At 36.9% G+C, this 27,755-nt stretch overlaps 2 protein-coding genes across 5 annotated transcripts in view; one reads left to right on the forward strand and one right to left on the reverse strand.

Annotated features, from left to right (window-relative positions):
• The window catches only part of LOC124308481 (zwei Ig domain protein zig-8), a 409,568-nt gene that overhangs the window by 46,735 nt on the left and 335,078 nt on the right, over positions 1 to 27,755 (forward strand). The window lies entirely within an intron of this gene.
• Positions 17,829 to 25,371, reverse strand: LOC124308480 (uncharacterized). Of its 3 annotated transcripts, XM_046771226.1 has the most exons (6): positions 24,766 to 25,371; positions 23,199 to 23,270; positions 20,292 to 20,508; positions 19,290 to 20,110; positions 18,446 to 18,602; positions 17,829 to 18,232 (listed from the first exon to the last, which is right to left on the reverse strand). In XM_046771226.1, the coding sequence occupies exons 3-6, from the start codon at positions 20,491 to 20,493 to the stop codon at positions 18,102 to 18,104; spliced, it is 1,311 nt and encodes a 436-aa protein (XP_046627182.1). In that variant the 5' UTR covers positions 20,494 to 20,508; positions 23,199 to 23,270; positions 24,766 to 25,371; the 3' UTR covers positions 17,829 to 18,101. The 3 variants fall into 3 exon arrangements, with proteins under 3 accessions (XP_046627182.1, XP_046627183.1, XP_046627184.1); XM_046771227.1 differs by lacking the exon at positions 23,199 to 23,270; XM_046771228.1 differs by lacking the exons at positions 20,292 to 20,508; positions 23,199 to 23,270 and having other exon boundaries at positions 24,766 to 25,368.

Below are 27,755 nucleotides of genomic sequence, written 5' to 3' on the forward strand. Positions count from 1 at the left end.
GTACGGTTGCATGTATAGTTGTGTACGTTAAGTACCTCGTTACACTCCGCGGAATATCAGATATATTGATAACATTCAATAACCGTAATCTGTTTCCTCGGTTTCCACTGTATTTCCACTTGATTAATTCTCCGGTTGTCTAGATGGATAAAGCGAAATTGTTTTTTTTTTTCTTTAGATAATATCACCCGGAGACAGTCAATTCGAAGAACTATGTATTACACGCTGTTCTCTATTAAGATTGCCAAGATTTTTCGGAGTATCAAGGATTTTCAGAGATTTAACAGGATGATTAATCGTTTTGGATTTTTCAAGGTTTTGACTGACTTCACGAGACTTTGCGGGATACTGTAACAAGAATACTGAAATCTCGAAAGATCTTCATTGGACTTCCGAGGATTCAATGCATTTTTCAAAATCTCATGATACATCAATGATTTCAAACAAATTCAGATAAAACTCAATTGATTTCGCAAGACTCCAAATGAAATCCTTCATCATTTGAATATAATCATTTGTACATGATATAATAGCATAGATAGAATCATTTCATAAGACTCCACGATATCGTTGATAGTGCATTTTGACGTATACCCTTCGGTGAACCGATGGAATTTTCATTTCTTGGTGCAAAGCCCATAAATTGCAAAATTACACTCAGCAACTCGTCAATTTTGACATCAAATTTTGGAAAACACGGAGAAAGTGAAATCTTTATGGAGAGAAATCATTTCCTGCGAAAAAGTGACGAAAAAGTACAATAAAAAAAAAGAAGAAAAAATTGGTGAAAGACCGACAATACGTGTCGAGGTCAACAGCCCGGTTCCGGAAGCTCAGTCTCAATTCCCCCTCCGTCCCGTACAACAGGAAACAAGAAATTTAACTTTTATCTTGTGACATTCACGTCCCGTTGGCAAGCTGATAGGATCCATGTCGTGGTAGCATGTTACAGACGTGATATATGATGTACGAATGCGAAGGAAACAAACTCTGTTATCCGACAACAAATGAGAGGCAAATTTAAACAAATATCTTTCCTTCCTTTTCATCGGCTTGTTGTTACGGATCATTTTATAATGGGCATGAAAATATGTATAAATGCGGTAACGGATGATAGAGAACAAAAAAACGAAGATGAAATACAACGGTGTTACCGGTCAACAGCTAATTACTAATACAATTTGTAATTGATTAAGCTTTGATTTGTATTATTATTTTTTTTTTTCGCCAAAATTACAATGACGATTCATTTCGTCCGCATTACAAAATAGAAACTATCTACTCAATTAGAAATTATACTTGATTGATTACAACTTTGACCATCAGTAGACGACACTAACAAGAATCAAACCACAAAATCCGATTTCAGAATGTAAACACACCTTCGGTGTTGATCAAGGAAATGTTCGCATTGGACACAAATTTGCTTTCAGGCAATGCCAAACCACTGGAAATGTACGAACCCTTAGATTGATTCAAGGTCACCGATGTCCACGATTACACCGGTGGCCCTGAAGGTATCAGAATCAATCTTAGGTTCTATACGTCGGTAATAAAAATTGGCTTGGAAAATTGTTTTTCCAGTTTCATTTTTTGCTTTTTCAACTGGATGAATGTGAACTTTAACGAGTAGGTAGTTGGGACTGATGGGGGACTAATTTGTCGGTTGGCAACAAGGGTGTTCGTTCGTGTTCATACAAGGCTTGCACACGTGTATTGCCCTGGTGTAATATCCACTGCACGATACACCTATTGTGTAATGCAATTTTTCATCGTTCCTTGTTTTTCTCCCGGTTATTATTCGCCCCAGCGATACGTCAGCAGCCCCGTAATCTCATTGTTTAGCTGCCAGTTACGTTAATGAAAGCGAAAATGTCCAGACAGATTTATCGATCATAGCCAAAGGTGCGCCTGGATTGTGTACATGCGTAAAGCTAACAGAAAACAACAGTTTCATCAAATGTCACGAGCAAGCGAATGGCACAGACTTCAACAATGTTCTGCGATTTGAATAGCTTGATGAATTGTCCAACCATTTAAGAGAAGATAATACTAACGCCTCAAGTGCTTGTCTGAACGGCTATACTCATAGGTATACATACAGAAGGCTTCGTTTGTACGATTGTTATCGATAAAGTCAGGAACTGTTGTACCAACTTACGTGAAACTTGTACCAACGTCTTCCTCACGTCTGAAGGAGTATCAATGGCTAACGAGTTATGTATGACATCAGTTTTCTCTTCACTTAGATTATATTTGCATAGAAAACAGTGTTCAGACAATCGGCGTTTCCGTACGATTGGTTCTTCGAAGTCATTTTGCTATAAAATGTCAGATTACACCGTTTGAATACTCAAGGCGTGCTATTGTCTCCTAGTTTTTGGATTAACGTCCTCGTGTCTAATCGTCAGGCCTGCAACGTTGACGATCAGACGAGCTTGTCACGAGTATCACAAGAAGATCGAGGCCCGTTTTTGCTCGCGTCTTCATCGCGCAGAGGGAAAATAATAATCGCAATAACTGTGAACAGTGGGTAGTAAAAATGACACGTGTAACAATATCGTTGACAATGGTGCGTAAGCTGCATACCTACCTAGCTGTGATTCATGTGTACCGAGGACGCGCGGCAACATTGAGCATGGGCATGTGAATAAAATGCGGTAAGGCAAATTAGCAGACAATGGTAGTGAAGGTATAAGGCGGTATGCCGGGGAGGAGGACGTTCGCATTATACGCTAAAGGCTAACAATAGAGCCTTGTGGTACAACAATGTGACAACGGCAGAGCCTGCAGAGGGATGTAATTATCTCCAGCGAAACAGGTAGCGTTACGCATCACATTGTCCTGCAGATGTCAGCTCACAGCTTCCCTGATTCCTCAGCGCTGCCGTTACACTACGATACAGGGTGTTTCCGAATAAATAACGCTCTACTTTGGATTGCCTATCACTAAGGGGCATAAATATCGGTAAGATAGAACTACTGATTTGTCGGTATGTAACTCGGTCAGTAGCGCGTTGGCAGTCCTTGCGAGTTAACTGCACACAACTTGGCAACACGAGAAGTTCCAGCTAACTCACGAGGATTTTAAGGTCATGTAGTATTCCTACCCTTACCTTTCGTTTATTCAGTATAGAAAGAAAAACGCGAGTTTGCACGGTCGGTAAGAGTAGGAGTACTACATGACCGAAAACTCGTTACCTACCGATAACTCGGTACGTCTGTAATACCGATATTTGTTCCCCTCGGTGGTAGGCAACTCGACATACTGTGACGTTTACTCGGAAATTCCCTGTATACGTACACCCAATCTTGAGCGAGGTCCGAAGCCCATGAATAATAGTCCCGTGATTGATTCCTAATCATCCTAATTACTTGTTGTTCCGCATATAATACGAAACGATTATTGATAATCTGTCCCACGAGTCGTGGGGAGATCATTGTACGATAGATGTCGCAAAAATCATTAATTTTATTCGAGTGAAATTTGGTTTCGTTGATAGTAATTGCGAAAGCGTAGACATTTCGACTGAAAAAATATTTGGTTTAGTTATTCTTGGACACTTGCTGAATAAGGAGAAAAAAAAAAAACACTACGAAGATTTTAGCTAATCACAGTTCGCATAGCAGGCGGCGGTTATCTCGGCTAATTGATTCTCCCTGTGGGATACGGGGGTGAGATTTTAATTGATGATTTTAATTACCTCCGCTTACCTTCGCGGTTGTAACGTATATGGCTGATCCTCTTCGAAGATCAATTATACCGGCGTTAAGAGCTTTCGGGCAAGTGTTGGTATATAGGGCGAACCGTTAAATCGTAGTGCTTAACTACCATGTATCAATAATGTATCACGTGATAATTATTATCAGCCGATGTTGTACCGGTTTGAAAAAGAGATGAAAACAGAGGTTCACTTAATTTAAGTATGTACCAGGCGTACAGCCTGATCGAAGAAGCGTAAAAAGGGCAAAGCATTTACTATCAGGAGCCTGTATTGATTTTGCATCGGTTGTTCTTTTTTTTCCCCCTTCACGTCATTCGAAGATCTAGACAAGAGTTGAGGTTGGGATAAATTTTAGGCAGCGCATTAACGAGCAATCGAAATGAATCCTTGCAGCTTGCCACGGATTTCAGTTTTTTCAATTGAAAAACGGCAAAATAATATTATGTTTTCAGAATTGTTGACAACTGCGATTTTTTTCATAAAAAAATTGTTCATTTTTTTTTCTTTCTCCACCTTACGAAGGCATTGTTGATCCGACTTGATTAACCTTATTAACCCTGTTCAGTCTTTACTTTGTATTACATCCTTGATTGTAAGTGTAAAAAAAAAAAAAAAATCTTTCTTTGAAATTTACGGTCGTAAAACTTCACCTAAAAAATTATCGAAATACCCCGTTGCTTTTATTTAGACATTTCATGAGTTGTTATGTTAGAGAAAACATTTCGAGATAATTCTTGGAGGATTTAATAAAACTTTGAGGGTAAATGTACGTGTAAAAATATAATAAATTCTTGTACCGCATAACGGTGTAAAAAAAAAGTGTGTCTTGAAAACGTTTTTGAAAACATCTGATCGTTTTACGATACATTTTTTGTTCCTCAATTTTGGGAAAAGCGATTGGAGTTTCGGATTACGCAAAATTTTTTTCACAAGTATTCTTTTTTCACAAGGCTGAAAGACGCGAGATAACCGTTGTGAGACTTGTTTGCGAAAGCCTCGTGAAAACCGGATTGGAAATCTGCAATCGAAACTCGACAAGTTGGAGAAATAGGCTCACGCGGAGTTGAATCGAAGAGACGGGAGGGCCGGAGTGACTGGAAATTCCCTGGGGTGAAGCTCGATCGAAAACGGGTGGCTGCGAAATTAAAAACTCGCGTAAGGAAACCGCCTCGCTTTTTCCCGCTTGGGTAGAAGGCGAGAAAGTAAAATCCCAGAAGCTTATTCTCGTGTGGGGAGAAAGAGAGAAACATATTTTCGGTTAAAATATTACCCGACTTCGATTCGGTTATTTCGAGAATTTCCGACAAATCGGTACTATCGGATTCTTGTAGGGTATTGAAAAGTATATTGAACTGCAAATTTCGTCCCATTTTTTGACAATAAAGAAGCTGCTTTTTACTAGTGAATTTATTCTGCGATAAACATGAAAGGATGACAGATTTTTAGAAGGATCAGCTTTTGGAATTTCAACTCGATTATTCATCCCGTTTTTCAAGCTGCATCATGGTGCTAAATTTTTAAGGATTTCAACGTTCGTTTGTACGAATTTCGAGAAATAATTATCCTGACAAAAGAAGTGGAGAACTTTTTAAACTTTCTGAGAGCGTACGGGTTATTCGATAGAATGATTTTTATTTTTTAACGTAATGTAATATGAAATGTAAAAAATATTCGATTGCAATGTATTAAAATAATTGTGATATTGAATCGACTGTGAAAACTCAAATTCAATTGTAATCAGCGATTAGACGTCTTTAACAATGAATTTAACACAATTTCCACGTTCTAATCTTATCACTGTTTATTTACGACTTCAAACGATTTTCTTTACTTCGTATGATTATTAAATTATGGAAAAATCAAATTTCGGCCAGAATCGTAGAATATTGACAGTTTTTTCGATTTTACATCCGCCGTATTGGATCGGCCATCTTGGATTTAGAAATGATCAAATTTTCACTTCAGATTCTTGATCATCTACTCAAAAAAACCGCGGGGTAAAAAACCAGAGGTTAAAAAATATCGAGTTGAAAAAAGTGTGACTGAAACGGTGAAAGGATAGTCTACGATCAAACTTCAAATTTTCTACTCAAAATGTATTTCCAAAAAGTGAAAAAAATGTCGGAGATTGTTTTTCCCAGTCTCTAATTACGCACGCTTGCGCATGCCGGATAATATATCAAGGAAGTAAGGTCACGAGGTTAACGCAGAAGTGTAAAAACAGAAATCGGATCGTTACGAAATCGTTAATCTTTCGAGAAATGACCGGAGGAATTTTTCGCCGATCGTTACCGAAGCGGCATCCCGCAACGTAGATGGCACAGAGTGGTAAAAACCTCGGTCCCAAACGGCGGGCTCGTAAATAGAGATCGTAAATACTTTAGGAAAGGTTCGGCGCGTACACCTACACGTGCGTAGGTATGTATCGACGTAGGTTATGCATACCTACGACAAGTGTGCACCATGTAGACGCGGTGGGTGTATAAAATTTTTATTACACTGTATCCAGGTTCGAAAAATATTCCAAATGCAACCGTATCCCCGGTATATCCCACTATCGCGTTTTGACGGAAGCTTCGAAGTTAGAAAGCGTTCGGTATATACCCCTAACCGCGGGGTGTTCGCCCCAAGTTCGACACCCTGGCAGGCTAGGCACTCAGGGATGAGAGCTTGGAATTGACCGTCTTCTTCGTCGCGGCATAAAACTTCCCATACCGCAAACCCCAGTCGCCGTACCGCGGATCTGATCGAGGCAACTGCGACCCTGTGATAAATTTTTCTAACGGACAGCCGTGGAAGCCTCTCTAGAAATTGAATTTCAATTCGAAAGCGGGTATCTCACGCGGAGTTCATGCAAACGCGGCTAACGCGAGTCGTTCAAAAACAGGAGATTTTCACCCTTCTCGCTTCCGTATCAACTTATACCCCGCACATTTATTATTTATGCATTGCGGAACGATTGCAAATCAATTTTTACCTCAAATACCTCATACTCAGGATTTTGTAACCCGTGTGGATTTATTTTTGTTTTTTTTTGTTTTTTGTTTTACTCACTTCTCATTCCAACGCTCCACGGTTTTCCAATTATTGGAAACGTTGTTTTGAAAACCTGCAAATTGTTTGACCGTGTATGCCTGAAAATTTTCTTTGAGATGCACTGTTGAAAATAATTTGGAATTTACTACACGTTTACTGCGAAAAAGAAGCTGTCTATTTAAGAAATCAGTTTGCAAATTTACAAATTCGGTGCAACGATGTAAATTACGATGTATTTGTCTTAAACTTTACTAAGATTTTAATAAAATTTATAGGAAAAAACAGAAAAAGTAATTTTGATTTGCCAAATCGCGTTGTAAATTTATTGTATTTGTAAATTGACTAAACGGTAAATGTACGCTGGATTCACTGTTTTGTCACAGAAATTTTTAACAGTGTAATTGCAGAGTCTCTTAGGTTTCGGAAATGTTTAACAAGCCTCTTATGTTCCGCAGATAATGCGTCGGAATTTTTATAATCCTGGTAAATGATCTGAAAGCCCATTGATTTTGGAAGATATTTTTAAAGATTCCTAATTTTTGATAACGCGCCTGTGAGAATCATTGATACAAATAATGATAATAATCGAAAGAAATAACTTGGCAACAATATGAAATGCAGGTAAATACAGGCAAGAAATATTATAAAATAGTCATCAATTTTATTTCTGTGTCAAGTATTCTTCACTTCAAATTTAACGTGTTCAACAAGTGGGAACAAGTCTTGTATTCCACAAGAAGCTGAAACTAAAAGAAAATATGAAAACGCAAAAAACATTCAAAGAAACTGAGCAAAACAATTCAACCGATTTCATTCAAACTATTCTCCTTTACCTTGGCATACTTATTCTATAAGTTATACGTTGTAGTATCTTTATGTCTAACTATAGATTAAGTTCCTAGTTAGTTCCCTAGGTATAATTTATAAGTTGGCTAACCTTATAGGTAGACAAAGAGAGGAATGCACCCTCTGCCTATTGCCATGTTGTGACACACGGCAATACGTTGTAGTATCTTTATGTCTAACTATAGATTAAGTTCCTAGTTAGTTCCCTAGATATAATTTATAAGTTGGCTAAACTTATAGGTAGACAAAGAGAGGAACGCACCTTCTGCCTATTGCCATGTTGTGACACACGGCAATACGTTGTAGTATCTTTATGTCTAACTATAGGTTAAGTTCCTAGTTAGTTCCCTAGATATGATTTATAAGTTGGCTAACCTTATAGGTAGACAAAGAGAGGAACGCACCCTCTGCCTATTGCCATGTTGCGACACACAACTTGAAACAAAGAGTTTCTGATATCCTAAAACATCCACCTCTGAACAACGCTCTCAGATATTATTAATTCACTCCATAAGGTGAGTGTCCCAGTTATCGACCTTTTTTGGTTGTATCTGTTTGATCCCTTAGTTCCAAAATTACGAAAAAATAAATTTCTAGTTTCTAAACCTCTGGCAATTGATTTTATTTATCGAGAAAATGACAATTCGCGTCATCGACTTACACTTTTTGGAAAACAAGTGGTTCAATAATTGGGTCTTAACGCTCGCGATTAGCTTGTAACAAAACGAACACTTGTACAAACACCTGACGCTGATTAATCACTAGGATCGAGGTAAAACAAATTCTGCATACAGTTTCCCGGAGTCCGACAATTTCGTTAAAACTTTGAAATACCTTGCGTGTGTAGTAGCGGGGGATGTGCGGTTAGCGGGGGGATTCCCCCGTCCCTTGGACAACTACCGTATGCATAACCGTGTGTAACTGTGGATGTAGGCATGGACCTGAGGTATAAGGTGGCCGGAATGATAGAGTTTCCAGAAACGGTGTGAATTCAAGATGAATTCTTACTCTCATATCGCGACGCGACTAGCATATCAATTCGGAGGGAAATTTAAAAGGAGGGATGACTCCGGACTTGCGGATACTACTAAACGCACACATCCAACGGTCTCGAGTTTAAACTCCTATATCCAAACGGCTAACGAGAATGTCACGACTAAACTCCGCACGTTTAGGACGTCAACGTACGTGCCGCAACCTTTTTATCCACACTTAAAAGCTTCGCGGATACTACGGCGAAAGGTGTTTTTATAAAAGTAGGTACAAGGTGTCGCAAGCAGTCCTGAAAAGGACAGTTTTCAGTTTTCATTATACTAGCGAGAGGACAGTTTAACAAAGCACGTCCATTTTTCTATTTTCTTCAGAAAATTATCTTACAGGATATTAAAAATACTATTTTTTTTTTTTCTTCAATATCAACCCTTTTGTACGAAGAAGATAAAAAATCGTATTACGTATCTCTGGCAAAATAAAATGTTATGACCAGTTTCTGCTTTACGATGTTGTTTTTTTTTTTTTTTATTTGATACGCTGAAGGAAGACCGATTAAAATTCAGAAATTGTATGATGATCTGAAAAATTCGGTGCGTTTCAGAGAAAATTAATTATACCTGTCTGAAAATTTTTGCACTTTATTTATGCTTCTACCGTTTTCTCATCGTAGAGTAGAAAAAAAAATATTTCACAAATATTATGCCGATATTTACGAATTCGAAAATTTCACGGATATTTTTCTACGAGATATGAAATTTTGAGTTTTCAGTATTTAGAAATTCGAAATCCATCAGAATGTTCCTTCAATCTGTTGTTAAACGGAAGCTGCAAACGAATCTCGAAAGTGTGTTTTCTTTTTCCAAGATCAGTATTTTACGTTTAATCGGAATCCCAAAAGATTTTGATATTTTTAGATTCAATTACGCTTCTTAAAATTTCAGAAAAAGTGTAAGGTAAGAAAAACATTGAATAGCAAAAATAACGAGTTTCTCGAAACGAAGAACATTCATTAGGAAACACCAGGCATTAGACATCTCTTCTCATTTGTTTTTCTTTCTCCTTTTGTGTAGATTGCAAAATCGAGCGAGGCATCCGGCCGAAATTTGTTGAAAACAGCCCGCACTTGTATCTGTTTTTGTTCAGGTTTTTTCCCCCTCCAACTTTTCGCATACATCAGCGTCAATTTTGGCATCGCATGAAAAAGAGGAAGTGGCAGAAATGAAGGGAGGAAGGGAGGAAGGAAGTAAGTAAAATGAGTTACGCGGGGAGCCTGGATCAGATGGTAGTGGTCGTAAGTCAGAACAAAGATAACGTCCTCGCGGAAGCCTATCGTTTCTATTCAAATACACCTCGGGGCAAACAAAAAGCGCCCGTTGGTCCATAAATACTCTCGCCGTATAACTACGGCAGTAGCCAAACCCCCGTTCCGGGACTGTACAAATGAGATAAGTCCGACCACCTCCGCTGGTTGTCGGCAAACTCGGTTCGGTGTAGGTGTTCCTACACCTTTGGCTATTTACCTCATTTACTCCTTCATCCATTATTCCCTTACCTCCCTTCAAATATTAAAATATCTCTGTAAGCTTGACTCCTTTAAAGCTTGACTCCTTCAACCCTTTCAAGTATGCATCTTTCCTTGCAGTCAAATTCCTGGAAACTGGAAAAAATGGGGTCAGATCTAGGAAATTTTCAAAATTCAAAATGGTGGATCTTATAAGAGCCAATAGGAACAATTTTTATATTTTTAGTCCGCCATATTGGATCCGGCATTTTGAAATTCTGACTTCGGATTCGTTTTCAGCGACCCCTAAAACCCGACATTACCAAGTACTACTCCTCTAGTCCCCATAATCTTCCCACAATTACATTTATTTTGCAAATACAGGCATTTTCAACACGTTGTTTATTTATAGCGCTCACTATATTCACGGAACCGTCATAATTCTTCTCAAAACATCAACATTGACATCTAAGATGTCAAATTACGCAGGAAAAGAAATGACAGCGATATCTCAAAAATTAAATGTAAATCTTGAATAACCGCTTCAAAAAAGGTATAAGACGCTTTACCGCAAACGGTTAAGAAGATGCTATAGTCATTCTTTACCGACCGCGTTAAATGTCGCTTATTTCGACTATTAACAAAGCCTGCGTATTACTGATATAGAAATGCCATAGTTAGCACAATTATATACGCTAGTGTACATATTACTCGGTCGGTAAAGACTGACTAACGCATCCTCTTGAACTTGACCTACAACAGGCCAAGATTCGGATTGGGATTGTTATAGGCTGCGGTCCCGACAAAATAGAGTCCGCATAATCGCTGCCATTAAATTGCTAGTTATAAAACGGGGAATTTGAAGTGTTATTGAAGTGGTGGTAGTCTACAGTTTTTTATTCAGGTATCTTAAGTATAAAATAAATACTGGGACAATCTATTGAAAGTTGAAAATCAACTGCGCATGCGCGAGTTTTATAGGCTGTTCATGCAGGCTGGCCATTCCGAGATTTCATCTGTCAAACGCTGTTTCTGGCGGCGATGTAGTTGATACGAATTTTCGAGGTTAGAATCTTAAATAATTGAGGCAGTGACTCGGAAAGGTTTGGGAAGCATTTGTTATTGGGACGGAAAGTTGATTCTTCAAAGAACGGTCGGAATTTAATGCTTATGCTATTTGAAAATGCAAACGTACACATTTTGCGTACGTTGGCCGGCCTGCATCACAGACAAGAATATCGCTGCGTGAAGATTTCGCCGACCTATGAGATTGGATTATTTGGCGCATGCGCAGTTGATTTTCAAGTTTCAAGAGATTGTCGCGGTATGTGAACATGCTTCATATTCTGAAATGATCTTGGAGTGGCCCCAATTCGTTAGAAAGAAATTTGAGACCACTGACTTAATAACTAAAACTGAAAATAAGTAACCTATATAAGTAGGAAATATTGGTTTTACTGCAAAAAAAAAAAAAAAAAAAAACCGAAGCGTTTGAAGAAAACAACAAAGTATCTTTGTCACTTGTTGACAGGCTCAGTTTCGCACGAAAGTCTTTGCAATTAATGCTGTCAATTGTCACAATGATATTTCAGGTTATGTTATGTATACGTAATTTATAAAAATAATATATCCATCATACTGATTATTGAAAAACATACATATAGTGTGAATTGCTATTGACAGAATGATCGTCGTTTGCTATATTTTAATGTGCATGCGCTACAATCCGAAAGGAGTTGTTTACCAGGGCGATCAACCGTTATGAACGTAACCTCAAAAATTTGTCGATCTTTTGTTTTCGACGCTGATTCAATGCCGTGAAAATGTTCACGCATCAATTAGTTTCAAAGAAACAATCAAACCGAAGGATTGATTATCTTGATTATCTTTTCTGAGATCTCTGTAATAAGCCGGTAGTACAATCATACTTCCCGATAATAACCTATCGGTAGACGCCATCTGGTGGGAGAAAATTTGGTAGCTAGGAACCCCTTCAGCCTGGTCACATTTAATTTTATAAGTCGTTTATCATCGTATATTTTACTTTGTAATAACTCAGCACGATAAAATGCGAACTGAAATGCTTGCACGAACTTTTCTGTGCCTTGACGTTCGTGTTAAATCTTGCGACTTGACATTTTATCAGCTGATAACAGTTGTGACGCCATATTGCTTCAGTTCCATAAACTACCATTTTCATTTGTTCGTGACATATTTATTCGAACCAATTTTTTTTCTATCATTATTTGCCTCGTTTCATTTTCATAGTATAATCAAGTAAAATTCGTGTCCTTTTTTCAAAAGGTAGGATTTTTTTTTATTTCAACCGTTTCGAAGATACGATTTTGTTTCGGTTTATCTACCTACTTTGAAATCAGCAAAAATTTTCACCCTTCGAATGTTTTTCAATATACGGATGAACTGCACAAATAGAAAAATCAACAAAATAAACAAGAAAATCTGATCAAAGTGGTCAGACGAGGGTGAAAAAAAAAATAGATCTTGGCGAATATTTTCGACAAACAATAATCCAAACATCGACAAGCAAAAAAAAAAAAAATTAAAGTTTAAAACAGCTTCAGAAATAAAATAAACATCGACATAATTGTCGTCGAAATAGTGCGAATGATCTGAAAATTCGAAATGGAAAAATTTATTAGAGGTCTTTTTACGCATACAATGTGAAATTTGAAACTGGGCAAATTATTGGTAGGTAGGAAACTACGTATAAAGCCGAATAAAAAAGGGAGTTGAAAAAAAAGGGCAAGAAAAATGTAAGCTAAACTGCATACATGTAACGTTTAATGTTGTTTTTGTTTTTGTTTTTTTTTTGTTTTTTTTTGTACCGGCCGAGTTTTGTTCTTTTATTTTTCGTTCCGTACAGCCTCCGCAACCGGGGGAAAAGTAATGCTCGAAGAAGTTTGCTCAAGTGGGAGGCGTTCGGGGCGAGAGCGGGTTGTGATGTTTGGAGAGAAATAGAACTGGGTTAATGTTGCGTTTGAGTTACGTAAGAACGTGGCGAAGTGCGGTGTGCGGGTTTTCTCGTAGTTCATCTGTGAGAGAGTACAGAGGGCGGAGTGACCTCGTCGTCGTCGTCGGGTTCTTTATTCCTCATTGTCAGTTTTGTTCCTTTCATTTTATCACGGGGAAAAGGGTGAGGAGGACCCAATGCTGGGAGGCAACATTCCCTTGAAAGCTCTTCAACCATTACGAACCACCATCCCTCCGGTCCTCCGTTCCTTCAAAGTCGTGACCTAAACGCGAACCGCAGGAAACGTCCCGAGACAAGATGAAAAGAATAGGATGGACGTCATCACGGATGTATTTATGTACATAAACACGTGTGGGCTTGCGAGACGGATAAACGAAGCTTCGCCGAGGTGCCCGAAGAACAAAAAATCGGCCATCATTTTCCGCCCCTTTTTCAAAAAATTTCCATCGTTCAATTCGTGTTTATTATCGGGAATTTGTGTTTCATTAACGTTCCAATTTCGACGTTGTTCCCGTAATTTGTCGATTGCGATTGACTAATTACAATTTCATTCGTCACCGATGAAGCGTACAAATTTTAATTTATAATTTAGATGACAATCGAATGCAACGTACATTTGTAATTTAAGCGGTACGTGAAATACCATTTTATGATATTCGTATTTCACAATTAAGTTATACCGAAATACAAATTGTATTTGTCTTTCGTAACTAACGCGAAGTAAAGTACAAATCACATTTTTACTTCGGAGAAGTTTATTAGATTGGATACAAAATTTCTAGCATGTCGGTGGCATCTACGGAAATATAAGGTTGTGGAACTTCGTGCTGTAATTAGTGTTTTACGTTTTTCTGATTACAAAATACAAATATAACTTTTACTTCATTTCACTTCAAATATATACAAAGTACATGCGTTATTCGTATTTTATTTCGTCGCGAATGGAAAACACAAATCTGATTTGATATTTTATTCGGCTCCGATTACAAAATTACAAAATACAACAGACGTAATATAATTTGTGACTGATTTTCATCTAATTTCAAATCACTCATGTAATTTGAAATAAAATATAATCGATTGGAAATTTCAATTAGGTGATAGCAAATACTGCACTCCATTGTTAAAAATTATTTTCCGACGACCCGTAGTTCCGATCTTTTTACTTTATCCTCAGGATTTGTGACTCTTTTCGCGGACCGTAAGTTTCCATAGGTATTATACTGATCAATCTTAAGAGTTATCGACGTTTCGAAACTTCTCCAACTGTTGCCAATTTTTCATTGAAAGTTACGGGAATTTTTAACAGTTTATCAGGGCATACCTGCACTAGACTAGACGCGTTAAAATCAGTAACGATCAATTTCTCAAATGATTTCCCCGTCATCGAATTCGAATAATAACCAACAAAATACGAATTTTTTGGAATTTTGGAATCTCCCGGTTTTTAGGAAGGCTCTGATCAACTTTTCACATTCGAGGAACTTTACGTGAAAAACACGAAGACCAATTCAAAAACGGTGAAATTGAAAGATGGATCAATTAACGGTAAAATGTAATGCGTATAAATATATTTGTCGAAATCAACTTTGTCTGACATAACGCGTTTCATTAAATCGCTTTTCGCATTTCGGTTTTCGTTAGTTTTCGCGATCAATATTTTTACTTAATATGTAATAACGCAGTCAGCACAGTGAACGCGTGCCTGTGTTGAGAAGCTATTTTTCTCGGAGTTCAGTGGCTCGAAAGTAAGACTTATCACATTACCCGGCCAAGTTTGTATGAAAAACTTAAATTACGTACAATTTCAGTTTCAGTGTCGATAGGCACTATCTTGAAAGTTTTTTCCCGCAGGTGTTCATTTTTGAAGCAGCTTAGATCGAGTTCGACTATTCAAACAATAATTACCATCATGGTTAATAGGAACTATTCAGAGACATCATGCTGTGGTATAATCTGATGTGAATGGACGAGTCTAATTTAAACTTTTTAGCATAATGCAAAATGTCGAGCAAAATAGTCCGAAATCGATTACACATGTCTGCAACAACAAAACTCAGACTTTGACTGAGATAAACACGAGGCGTACAAATGAGGATTGCTTATCCACTTCGTTTCGCTCTGTTTGATAATTGCCTGATACGCGATACGTAAATCTTTTTCTGCCTTCTCCGGAAATTCACGGCTATCAAATTAGCGGGGTTAATCCGCGATTGCGCAGTCAGCTGAACCGCACACGGATTTCCACAGTGTATTGATTGACTATGGATAATATTTTTAAATTAATACCAGAGAAATCATCTCCGTTGACACTTTCCGACTTTATCGATACATCGTAATTCCTTTCCGTGATTTAGCGAATGGTCGACTTCTTTGAATGATTCAAAATCATGACTCTTGCACGACATTGCAATAATCGTCGCAAGAATTTTTGTATTCCATCCAAAATCGACGCGCCATGCGAATAATCTTTCGACAACATCCAAGTTTTTGAGTTCCAAGTCCAGAATAAATCTGAATAACTCGTGACTCGGTGTTTCGTGAACCGTTTGCCATTCGCTTGGCACTTGTCACCCGTTTTTCAAAAGCTGTCCGTCTCAGAATATCGCGTGACGATTGGAAAAAAAAAGTGTAAGTGACAATTTCATGCCCTTTTGTAATTTTTGGAGGCAAGAGGAGGCATATTTTTTTTCCATATCTGACCCAGAAGCCTTTGAAACGGTAAAAAATGTCGACGTATAAAAATGAAAGATAATTGAAGTACAAGGGTGTAAACTCCGCTTATATATGCCCGTAGCTACTCAAAAAAAATTTGATGAATTATTGCTAAAAGGGCGTATCCGCTGAATATATTAAATATTTAATATTCTTTGAGAATTAAACGCTGTACTTGTAGAGGAGGATATCAAATCGTATGAGAGCGTCTGATAACTGGAAATGCGGCTGGAAGTCACGCTTGAATAGCCGGATAACGCCGTACGTCGAGTCACTACAGGATCTGGGATAAATCATTATGCAATGTAAGGATCTGCATGTCCTTAAACAGAGTTAAACGTGCGAGTTACACTTAAAAAATGACAGCAAACGACGCCGGGAAAGACCACGTCAGGCGTTCTCCACCAACTCAGCCACTTTTTTCTTCATCCTCTCGGCTCTGTTCCATAATTGGTTATACAGTAGGTAGTATTGTTTGAAGGTACTCTCTGTGAATTTTTTCAGATTTTTCAATTTCAAGATTGAAGTAGGGCAAAGAAAGTTTTAGCAAAGAAACATTATGTTTTTTTTTCCTACGAACTATTTAATGCAATGAATTTTGTATTTTTATCGGCAACAAAATGGCAATCTTCGGTGAAAAAAATGGACATCTTTTTTTATCTTTCTACGCGACACCTTTGATTTCGCTTTAAATTTTACAGGGTTTTTGGCGGTGTATTGGAAACGTATTAAAAAAAAAACTGGCATCGTGGAATTCAACATTCTTGCCCGTTAGAAAAAAATATTTTACATGGAAAAGAGGAAGTCAGATGTATCCTAACGCAACTTTCTCGGTCACGAGTTATTTAGATTTATTCTGAACTTGGAACTCAAAAACTTGGATATTGTCGAAAGATTATTCACATGGCGCGTCGATTTTGGATGGAATATAAAAATTCTTGCGACGATTTATTGCAATGTCGTGCAAGAGTCATGATTTTGAATCATTCAAAGAAGTCGACCATTCGCTAAATCACGGAAAGGAATTACGATGTATCGATAAAGTCGGAAAGTGTCAACGGAGATGATTTCTCTGGTATTAATTTAAAAATATTATCCATAGTCAATCAATATACTGTGAAAATCTCTGTGCGGTTCAGCTGACTGCGCAATCGCGGATTAACCCCGCTAATTTGATAGCCGTGAATTTCCGGAGAAGGCAGAAAAAGATTTACGTATCGCGTATCAGGCAATTATCCAACAGAGCGAAAAGAAGTGGATAAGCAATCCTCATTTGTACGCCTCGTGTTTATCTCAGTCAAAGTCTGAGTTTTGTTGTTGCAGACATGTGTAATCGATTTCGGACTATTTTGCTCAACATTTTGCATCATGCTAAAAAATTTAAATTAGACTCGTTCGTTCACATCAAACTACACCGTACCCAATAAACAATGCCAGTATATAAAGCGTATGAAATTCGTCAAAAAAGAACGTTTTATTCTGTAGAATAAACGTGCAGCACCTACGTATTTTATTGCGAAGAATGTCCGCCGTGATTTCGGTTTATTAAACGTTTTTGGTGGACGTCTTACGATAGTTGTTCATATGCAAATTTTATACGTTTGAAACCAAACATTTATAAATCGTATCTCAATTTGTTGATAAAACGTATCGAAAATCCGTTATTTTAATATTTATGGTAATCGTCTAATATTTGGATATTGATGACTACTAAGAGACGTTTCGCAAGTACGTTTTAAAACTCAAATTATGAAGGAAATTTTTTCTATTAAAATGTGTTGACAATGTCCGTTTAACTAACGTGACAAAATGTTTTCTGTTAATGACGCTTTAATCTTTCATTATTTATGTCTAAACGAATATTATACAGTGTTAAAAAACGTTTTTAATTGGACCTCTAGACTTGAATACATAACGTATCTTGGATGTGTAATTGAAAGCGTATATAGTACACTGCTATAGAGGAAGATCATTTCACGTTAGCTAGAAACAAGTCTGGGTTGAGTTAGAAAGCGTACGAATTTAGTTTATATATGTGAATCGATTTTATTATATCTTTGTTAGAACGTTACACAAATATCTTATATCTATAAATACTCATTTATCAAAAAAAAAGGTACATCTTGTAGCTCATAGACACAGCTCAACCTACACTATACTTTCGTCTTCACGGTAGTTACAACTAACAGAAAACGCTAAGAATATTACACTTATATCAGAAATATTTATATGCCTGTATGATTTGTACTTTTATATGACTGTTTTTAAAATTAGTTGACGTTTACCACAGTTTCTTAGCCCTTCTTTCGTACATAGGTATGCCGTGATCGAGCTAGTTTTAACCAGTCTTTCACGGCACACGAAACACTGGTTTCGGTTGCATCACCAATTTCCTTCTTGCCAAGAAAGGTTTGTTTCACAGCCTCTGAGAAAAAATACATCAAAAGGAAGGTACAATATCACGATATTGATAACTGATAAGGAATAATTTCAATGTAAATTGTGATGAATCTCGAATATATTGGGAAAAAAGTTAACAGTTTGCATAATTTGAATAATAATGTGTGAATAATATTGTTTTCACACGATAAATCCAAGTAATAACTGTTTCTCGAAAATTTCATGAATTATTCATTACCGTAAACAGTTTCCATTGTCAATGTCTTTTGAAATGAGACTTTGTCCCTCCCTGCCCAATTGAATTGCATCGCTAATTCGTTTGTGAGTAGTGACCTCATTATAGCCAACACACATTGGCGACCGCTTGTCCCTCCAATAGAAGCCAGTTTCCCGGTCTGCAACAAAATACTAAAATGAATGAATGTCGAATTGAATTCAAAATATTCTTACTGTTATCAACATCGATAACAATTTTGACTAGTTGGAGATTGTCGATTCCTAATATTTTTTCAGCATTTTTTAACGTTAACCCTCTCGATCAGACCGAGACCGATTTCATGTTGAATGAAAATCTCTCACCATATTGATATTTCGATGGGTGAAAGCAGTTTACCTCAGGGTTTAGGAGTATCTATAAGGCCATCTGACCTTGCTTAATGGAACTATGCAGTTAGAACCCTGACCTTGCGACCGATACAGTTTTATGAAGCCTCAAAGTGCGTGTTGCGTAGAAGCAACATACGGTCCGAGAGGGTTAAAACGTTACGAACCGCAATTCTGTATGCCTGTAGTAATTTTCATTATTCCTTTGCAGTCAACACATACCGAGCGTATTCTTCAATGAGAGACAACCCCCTCCCTAGTGCTAAGCCAACTCAGGCACATGACGCGTACGTGAAGTTCGGTCGAGTGGAGACTAACATGGCCACTGGCATTCTATCCCCTCCCGGCCGAGCCTCATGTGCCTGTGTTGGTTTGCGCTAGGGAGGGGGTTGGCCCTCATTGAAGAATACGCTCGGTATTAGTACCTATCCGTATGTCATGACATACATATTTTGAATATGATTGCAAGGTCTACTCACTAAATAAGTTCGATGCTCTTCGGATTTCAGGATATTTTCGAGGTTGGAGAAGTCTTCCATGGAGTTAAGAGGAAGTTTTGGGAATTCGGCTGGTTTCTTTGTTACGTCGATGCTGACTTCCTTCTGTTTTGAGAAGATTTTACGTAGTAGCAGATGGTTTTGTTCAGTGTAGGATTTAATGTGTTCTAAATACTGCAGAGTTTTTTCTTCAAAGGTATTCTGTTCGCGTGATGTGGTCGGGGTTGAAGGTTCAAGTTGTGAAAAGGATCTTGATAAGTCATATTGCGTGGTAGACCTGATGATCCTACTAGAAATGTTTCTATTTGATGTTTCATATCCAGACAACTGATTCGGTGACTCATGGGAATTATCATTATACTGGTGCTGTACGATCTTGTGGGCCAAGTTTTTCTTTGGTGTCTGATTTTTGGTAGATCCTTTGGCTGAGTTAATGTAGCGAGTATTCTTATTACGGTTAGAAGTCGATTCATCGACTTCGGACGGTGGCAAATTCTCGTCAGCTGAAGAGGTGTAACCTAAACTACTTGAACTTTCACGAGAACGCTTCGTTTTTTTTTTTTTGTTACTAACGTGTCGATTTTTAGCCTTCTTCTTGTCGGTTTTGTGTTTACGTTTTTTCTTTTGCGGCTCAGGTTCGACATCATCACTGTTCGTAGCTTCATTCTCGTCCACGTCATTGGTAATATCTTGCTGAGGTATTACAGTGGATTTTTTAGCGATGTTGCGAATTATTCCGGATTCATCGGACGTGCCCAGCTCCAGTAGGCGCGCCATCGTTGCTTCGGTGTCGTGGTAGTCATCTGTTAGTTAATCAAGGAATATCAATCAATACCGAATGCTCATTGATTAGCAAAATTAATCACAAATGTACAATATGATCAAAATATATCGTCGTAACTCTTATCCAAGTGAAAATTAATATGATTGAAACATTCAATCCGTATACAATTGTAAAAAAAAGTTCTACGTTCCAATAATCACCTCCGGTATGCAGTACTTTGTGAATGGCAAACTTTGGCCATGTTTTTTCATAGGCAGCCTTTGATTTTACAAGTTTTGTAAAATGATCTTCAGTTTTTGTCCGTGGCCAGTAACATTGGGTGTTGTTTTCGACCAGCCAAAGAACTGGTACCAATGCGCATTCTCTATCTTCGCCAACCAAGAATTCAATCACCGCATACATAGTTCTGCAGCACGACTGAGTAAAAACATCGTTAAATGTATCATATTCTCTAGTCTGGTGTATAAATTTATATTTGATCAAAATTCAAGCACTTTTATTCCACTCTGAGCAAAAAGTGCCAGTTTAAAAGTTTTTAATTAGGACATCAACATAGGAATATGCAAGGTAGTATATAAGTTAAAAGATGAATCGATCATGAAACATTATGAAGATTTTGGGAACGCATGTCTAACCAATACTTGAACGTCAATGTGACGTACAAAACTATAATAAATCAGCTCAAAAGTGATGTTATGAACATATGGTAGAGTTGGGTATATTGGACTACTAGGTAAATTAGACTCGGCATATACGGTATATGGTAATAGGTATACGATAATGTTATTTTTTGCTAAACATCTCAATTGAAGCAAACTTTTAATATAAAAGAGATAATGAACCTACGATTCTCGGGAATGTGTGCGAGGTAGACATAGACATACTATACATGTCTTGAACGAATCCCTCTTCCTCGTACACATTGCCGAGAATCGTAGGTTCATCATCTGTTTTTTGTCGAGAGCTCGTTTCGTTGAGATGTTTAACAAAAAATAAAAATTTTATTTCATTTCGTGTAGTATCGGAGTTACTGCGAAACCATCTTTAAATGGAAGACAGACGAATTTATGTAATATATCATCGACGCGATAAGATTTCGCTACGTTGAAACTTCTTACGAAAAAAATCCCTAGTTTGGAAGATTTAATAGGTTTCTGATAAAGGTCTCGCTTGTACTTGAACGGAGTACCTATAATTCTATATTCTCCGGCAATGAAAAGGATTGATTTGATCACTAATATTTCTGTCCCACAAGCTACTACATTATCCGGCCTTTTTATTGATATTTTGAATTTTTTCGTTTCCAGAGCCTGACATTCACGAGAATTTCCAATAAATTTGGGTTTAGGAATAAATTTTTCCTGACAATTAGTTTTACGAATAGAACTTAGTTCTTCAAGTCGATTACTCAGCTGCTGCAGCGGCAAGCGTTTCGATCGAATAAGTCGTTTCAAATGGCCCAAATGATTTTCATACACAAAGCAACTGTATTCTTCTAATGGGCCAAATCGTTCTACGTCGTCTATGACATGCAGCAGCGAATGTACATTATATACGACAAAGTTTTGTCCGTATATCTTAGCACCTTGAGTAACGAATTTTTCGATCATATCTTGCGCGATGTTTCGAAAACGCGAGAACAAGGCTGTATTCGATAGAATATACACGGCGGCAGACAATAATAAAAAATGTTTGTACTTTTTTCGATCTAGCACATCCCGCATTACAACAGGGCCGGAATATAACAAGAAAAATCTAAATTCTGTCGCTTTCCATCGATGCAAATCCAAAAATCCACGGGGCTTTCGAGGAAACTCTGCCGGAACATATCGCGCCAATAGTTTCATTATACGTTCAATTTCTAACAAAATATCCTTAGACAATTTGCAATCACGTGAACCCTCGACCCAGTATTTAAGGAGCAACCTCTTCAAAATTCCCAGGTAGATTAAATGCATGGGATCTAAAGGAAATTGGGAGACTAGTCCCACGTAAAGATCTAAAAGAGGCGAACGTCCTTTAACGTGACGATCGTTTTCACTAGGTGCAACAAAATCACTATCTTTTCGCTTCTGGAATTCGGTGTCACATGGATAACACAGTTTACGGTTGAGATGAACTGCGCGAATCTTACACCTCTCGCAAGCATCCTTACCCGAATGTCCTAAACACATTTTCAACATAGATCTCGCGGGCGCGTCACACGCGAATAAACCAACTCTGACAAAGTATTTGGTGCCATTAAACTCAAAACCATTGGTGCTTAAACGTGACGTTTCTTTAATTAAATCTCGTAAATATGAAGATAGTGGCATCGGTTTACCCGTACCATAATAAACACCAATTACAAATGGGCTATCATCGATCATTGAAATACTGCGTCCCAAAATTGGCCAAAATGATGTTCCGCTACTTTTATAAACGGGAATCCCATCAATATTAAAATCAACTCGCAACGTATGTTCAGGTGACAGTCCTTTTTTGAGACCTGACTCGAGTTTTTGTCTCAAGCATTTCTCCAAACCGAAATAACACATTTCTCCGTTGTCTAAATTTAACGTTTCAATACGTCGTGACGTGTGAAGTAGAGTCCTAGCACTTAAGGGTAAGATAGGATGTGCTGGTTTCAATAATGCTAGCAATTGATCGATCGCGTTATGTGTGATGTTATTTGAAGATGCCCAGTCGCGCAAATTTTCAACAAAGTTCGTTTCATCATCTAAATGCACTTCATCGCTGACGGAACTTGAATTATCTTCAGAACTGTACAACGTAGCTTTGATGCTATCTATGTCACTTTCGATGTCTTTGAAATCTTTATTATCGCGGTTCGAATTAGAGTTTTCTTCATTCTGTTCATTACTTTGATGGATATGATCAACATCATAATCGCTATCTATAGAGTGCACATATTCTCCGATACAAGACACATGTTCATGACTAGCATCTTTTAATTGTGATTTCGTAAGGTGCTCGAGTGCACAATTATTGCCTGCAATACTCAGTAATACTTTACGAGTATTTATAGCTGTTTTGCGACGCAAATGTCGTTTACTCAGAACTTTTAAATCATGAGGCATGTTATAAAACTAAATAATAATACACACCAGACAAGAAATGATGTACGCTTTAACGTGCTTGCCTTATTTGTCGTAAATATCCGCACACCACTCTGAAAACTAAAAGTTAAATGAACCTAATGAACGTAGTACGTGAGTCAATACAGAAGATTCATAGCAATAAAGCTTTTACACGAGTTAGCGCAACAATTTATATAAAATTTTATTGAAAATTAAGTAATTTGATCAAAAATGCTGTTTCGTGTATATTTTCTTGGATTTGGGCTAAATAAATATTAAAAAGGCATTTGTAGCCGAACAATTTTGTAAACACGAATAAAAAACGTGGTCAGCTACCCATCGAACGTATATAATACGCAGGTAATGAGTAGTTTCATTCTATTGGATTTGACTCTGACATTTACCGATAAACGCATAGTATACTCATGATTTACGTTCAGTAGTAGGAATCGTGATATATTTCAGGACTAGATAGTACTGTTACTAATATTATTATTCTATAGTACTTATAGTTCTATGTATCGCTATTTATTGTTACTACAAATTAAACAAGATCGTAGTTTAACGTTGAACCAATTCTGGGCCGATGTCCTGCTTATATTCTAATACTTTTCGAATAGTATATCATGACGCCTACTACTGAACGTAAATCATGAGTATACTATACGTTTATCGGTAAAGATCAAAGTCAAATCCAATGGAATAAAATTACTTGTTACGAATTTCCTGCGTATTATATACGTTTGATGGGTAGATGACCACTATTTTTACCAGTGTTTACAAAATTATTCAGGTGCAAATCCCTTTTTAATATTTATTCAGCCCAAATCCAAGAAAATATACACAAAACAGAATTTTGGATCAAAATACATAATTTTTAATAAACCTCTATATAAGTTGTTGCACTAACTGGTGAAAAAGCTTTATTGCTACGGATCTTCTCTATTGTCTCTATTGTCTAACATGACCGTCTTCTTCTGATGGATAATAATTGTTATTTTCAATTGAAGGGAAAAGAAAATAAAAAATATTGTCAAAATAATATTTCTGTGATTTCGATGGCACAGAAATATTTACGTGGCTGTATTACTATACTTTGTTACTTTGGAAGATGCTACGAGTTCATATGTATGTTATAGATATGTTGAAACGGTATCTAAAAAAATAATAAACACGAAACCGATTTCAAACAATACAGAGCAAAAGTTACTAATAACCGCATGATCACATGGGATGATTATTAACATGAAGTTTTCCTCAAATTCGACAAGAACTAATATAATTAACCTATAATATACGTATCATAGTAAACTTAACACATATAAATAACGTTTAAAAACAGTTCAAAAATATTCATGAACGTTATATAATAAACAATAAACTATTCCATATTTTTATGGTACATCGTTTGGTTTAGAGAAAAAGACGCAGAACATTACACATAGTTTCTTTTGAAGAAAGAAAAGAAAGGAAAGAAAAAAATACAGAAGAGACAGAATTTGAGTTGCAAAACACATTATTTTTTCAACCAAGAATGCTCGATGTATTAAGACAAAATACCACCATATTTGGAAAAATATGTAGTTGTACTTACCAGCGTTATTTAATGACGAATTTGCTTCTTCCGTCTAGGCCGCAGATTAACAATAGCTTCTCACCTTTTTTGCTACACGATCACCGATCGATCCGAGCACCTCCGCATTCGGTTGACGAATAACGCCATAACCAGCGCCTGAGGCCAGTTGCAAGGGTGGGGATGAATATAGGCTCCCAGACAAAGACAAAGATAGAGGAGACGCAAGAGCGACAGAGAGATCGTGCCCAAAAGGGAATCAACTTTGCCATATATGCCCGTGTTATTCCGAGCTGTCCTTGTCTTACCACTCGCTATACTTACACTTACTGTATGAATGCGCGGTCCATGGGATAAGTTCTGTCTCTACATATAATTATTGCGCTCTTACTCTAGCTTGCAGCGTTACCGACGCTGACGCACCAGAGCAGGAGAATAATATATCAGTAGTGACACAATGTATAACGCACAGAACTCCGATAAAATAGCGCGAAAAATAAACGTACAAACGACGTTAAAAATGCGACAGGATATGATGAACGCTTGTTTTAGCAAGTACTCATACAAGATATTGAAGTCTTGACGTAATTCGTGCCAAATAATGAGATTTAATATATTATAATATGATAACCAATATTGTGAAATAATTATAAAAATGTACAATAAATTATTATTCTTGGTACGAAATTATTCACGTTTCGGACACTTCTTTATTCTCTTCCTTTTATTGGTTATATCTATGTTCCATGCACCGGTAAATGAATACAAGATCAGTGTTCAGCTTTAGTTACCACATAATATTGGCATCAAAATAACGGGTAATTAAAGTCCATTTTTCGGAAACTAATTATAAGATAATCAACTGATTTGGCCACCGCTTGGCATCAGGCGGTTCCGCATACATGAATACTAAAAGTGCGTTCATAATCTGAATATTGTACTCAACGTTGAATTTTCCTCAATCGTGTTGAAGTAAAACAAGTATGAACCCATTTGATCAAATATACATATTATACAATTCAATGTATCTTGAAAATAGTCCGATATTGAATAAATTTCATAAACGGTTATTGAACGTAGATCACAAGTAGCAGTAAAACGTGAACAATAATCGTTGAAAAAATACGTTCATCAAACGATGAATATATTTCTGTGCAATAGTGGAAAACCGCAATAATTAAGCGCTTAATTGGGGTTGCTGGTAGTTGTATGATGAATGTACAATATATATATATATATATATATATATATATATATATATTAGGGTGTGTCGAAAATGAACTTTTTTTTTTCTTCGCTCCTACCACTCAAAACTTTAGGTTTTGACATTAAAGAGGTCCTCGTTCAAGGAGGGCGCTGTAGCTTGAAGTTTAGAAGTCGCTCAACGAGGATTTAGGTTTCCCATCTAATTAACACGTAAAAAATATTGTTTTTCGTTCAAAATGATGTCAGGCATCCAAAAAATTGGCGATTTCTGTGCTTCTTGGCTTATTTGAAAGCATGACTCATCCCCTAAACGATGATAGGTCGTTTTTCGACTTACCTTGTACCAATTTTTTTTACGCCACTTTTCGACCACAATAGTCACTTTTTCAAGTTTACAAAGTCTCCAATGTATCAATGAGTTCAAAATGAATTGCTACAAGTATTGATTCTTGATTCGAATATAAATAACCAATTCCAAAAATTAGTGAAACATACAAAATTTCTCAAAATAAACATGGTTTTTTGAATAAAATTGAAGATACGGAATTTACCAATTTTTAGAATTGGTTATTTATATTCGAATCAAGAATCAATACTTGTAGCAATTCATTTTGGACTCATTGATACCTTGGAGACTTTGTAAACTTGAAAAAGTGACTATTGTGGTCGAAAAGTGGCGTAAAAAAAAATTGGAACAAGGTAAGTCGAAAAACGACCTATCATCGTTTAGGGGATGAGTCATGCTTTCAAATAAGCCAAGAAATACAGACATCGCCAATTTTATGGTTGCCTGACATCATTTTGAACGAAAAACAATATTTTTTACGTGTTAATTAGATGGGAAACCTAAATCCTCGTTGAGCGACTTCTAAACTTCAAGCTACAGCGCCCTCCTTGAACGAGGACCTCTTTAATGTCAAAACCTAAAGTTTTGAGTGGTAGGAGCGAAGAAAAAAAAAAAGTTCATTTTCGACACACCCTAATATATATATATATAGATGTTGTAGACACCAAGATTGAAAATGAATTTCATAAACGTCTATCACGCGTAGATCAGAAATACCAATAAAACGTACATTATAATAGTCGAAGATATACGTTCATAAAACAATCAATATACTGCTGTGCAATGGTGAATAGGAAGTATGATAAACGTCTAATTAAAGTTGCTGGCAGTTGTGTCATGAATGAATATTATATGTTGTGATTACCAAAATCATAAACGAATTTCGTGAACGTTAATAGCTCGTAATTTGTAAATTCAAATGAAACGATTCTGATAAAACGTTGAAAGATGGAGTACCAACATCGTTAAACATATAAGTTTTAAACGATTTTCGTACGAATAATGAACAAATATACTATACGTTGCTTTTGCTATAATAATACGTATTTTAAACTTCTGTATAATGAAATACGCATAATAAACAGAGTAATCATACGAATAATATCCATCCGAAATATTACAGTATATGTGATACGGTTGAATTTTATACTTATACCATTATTAAACGACTTCGACGTTTCATATACGAAATTTATACTGGTGTGTGTTTATTGGGTACATTACTCAAGACATGTGAATTTGCACGAAGCTGCCGTCGTATAATTACGTTTACTCGAAGTGGATCCAGCTGATCGTAAATAGAATTTAGAGGATTTGCATGAATTGTACGAAGCTTGCCGTTTGGTCTGAGAGATTACGCGCATCCGACTTTAAGCCTTAAACGATTCGTAATGACGATTGCGCTCTTTACCGAAAATCACTGTCTCATTGGTCACTCCTGAATCTGCACACAATATTT

The sequence above is a fragment of the Neodiprion virginianus genome, chromosome 7 (genome assembly GCF_021901495.1).
Source record: "Neodiprion virginianus isolate iyNeoVirg1 chromosome 7, iyNeoVirg1.1, whole genome shotgun sequence".
NCBI classification, from domain to species: Eukaryota; Metazoa; Arthropoda; class Insecta; order Hymenoptera; family Diprionidae; genus Neodiprion; species Neodiprion virginianus.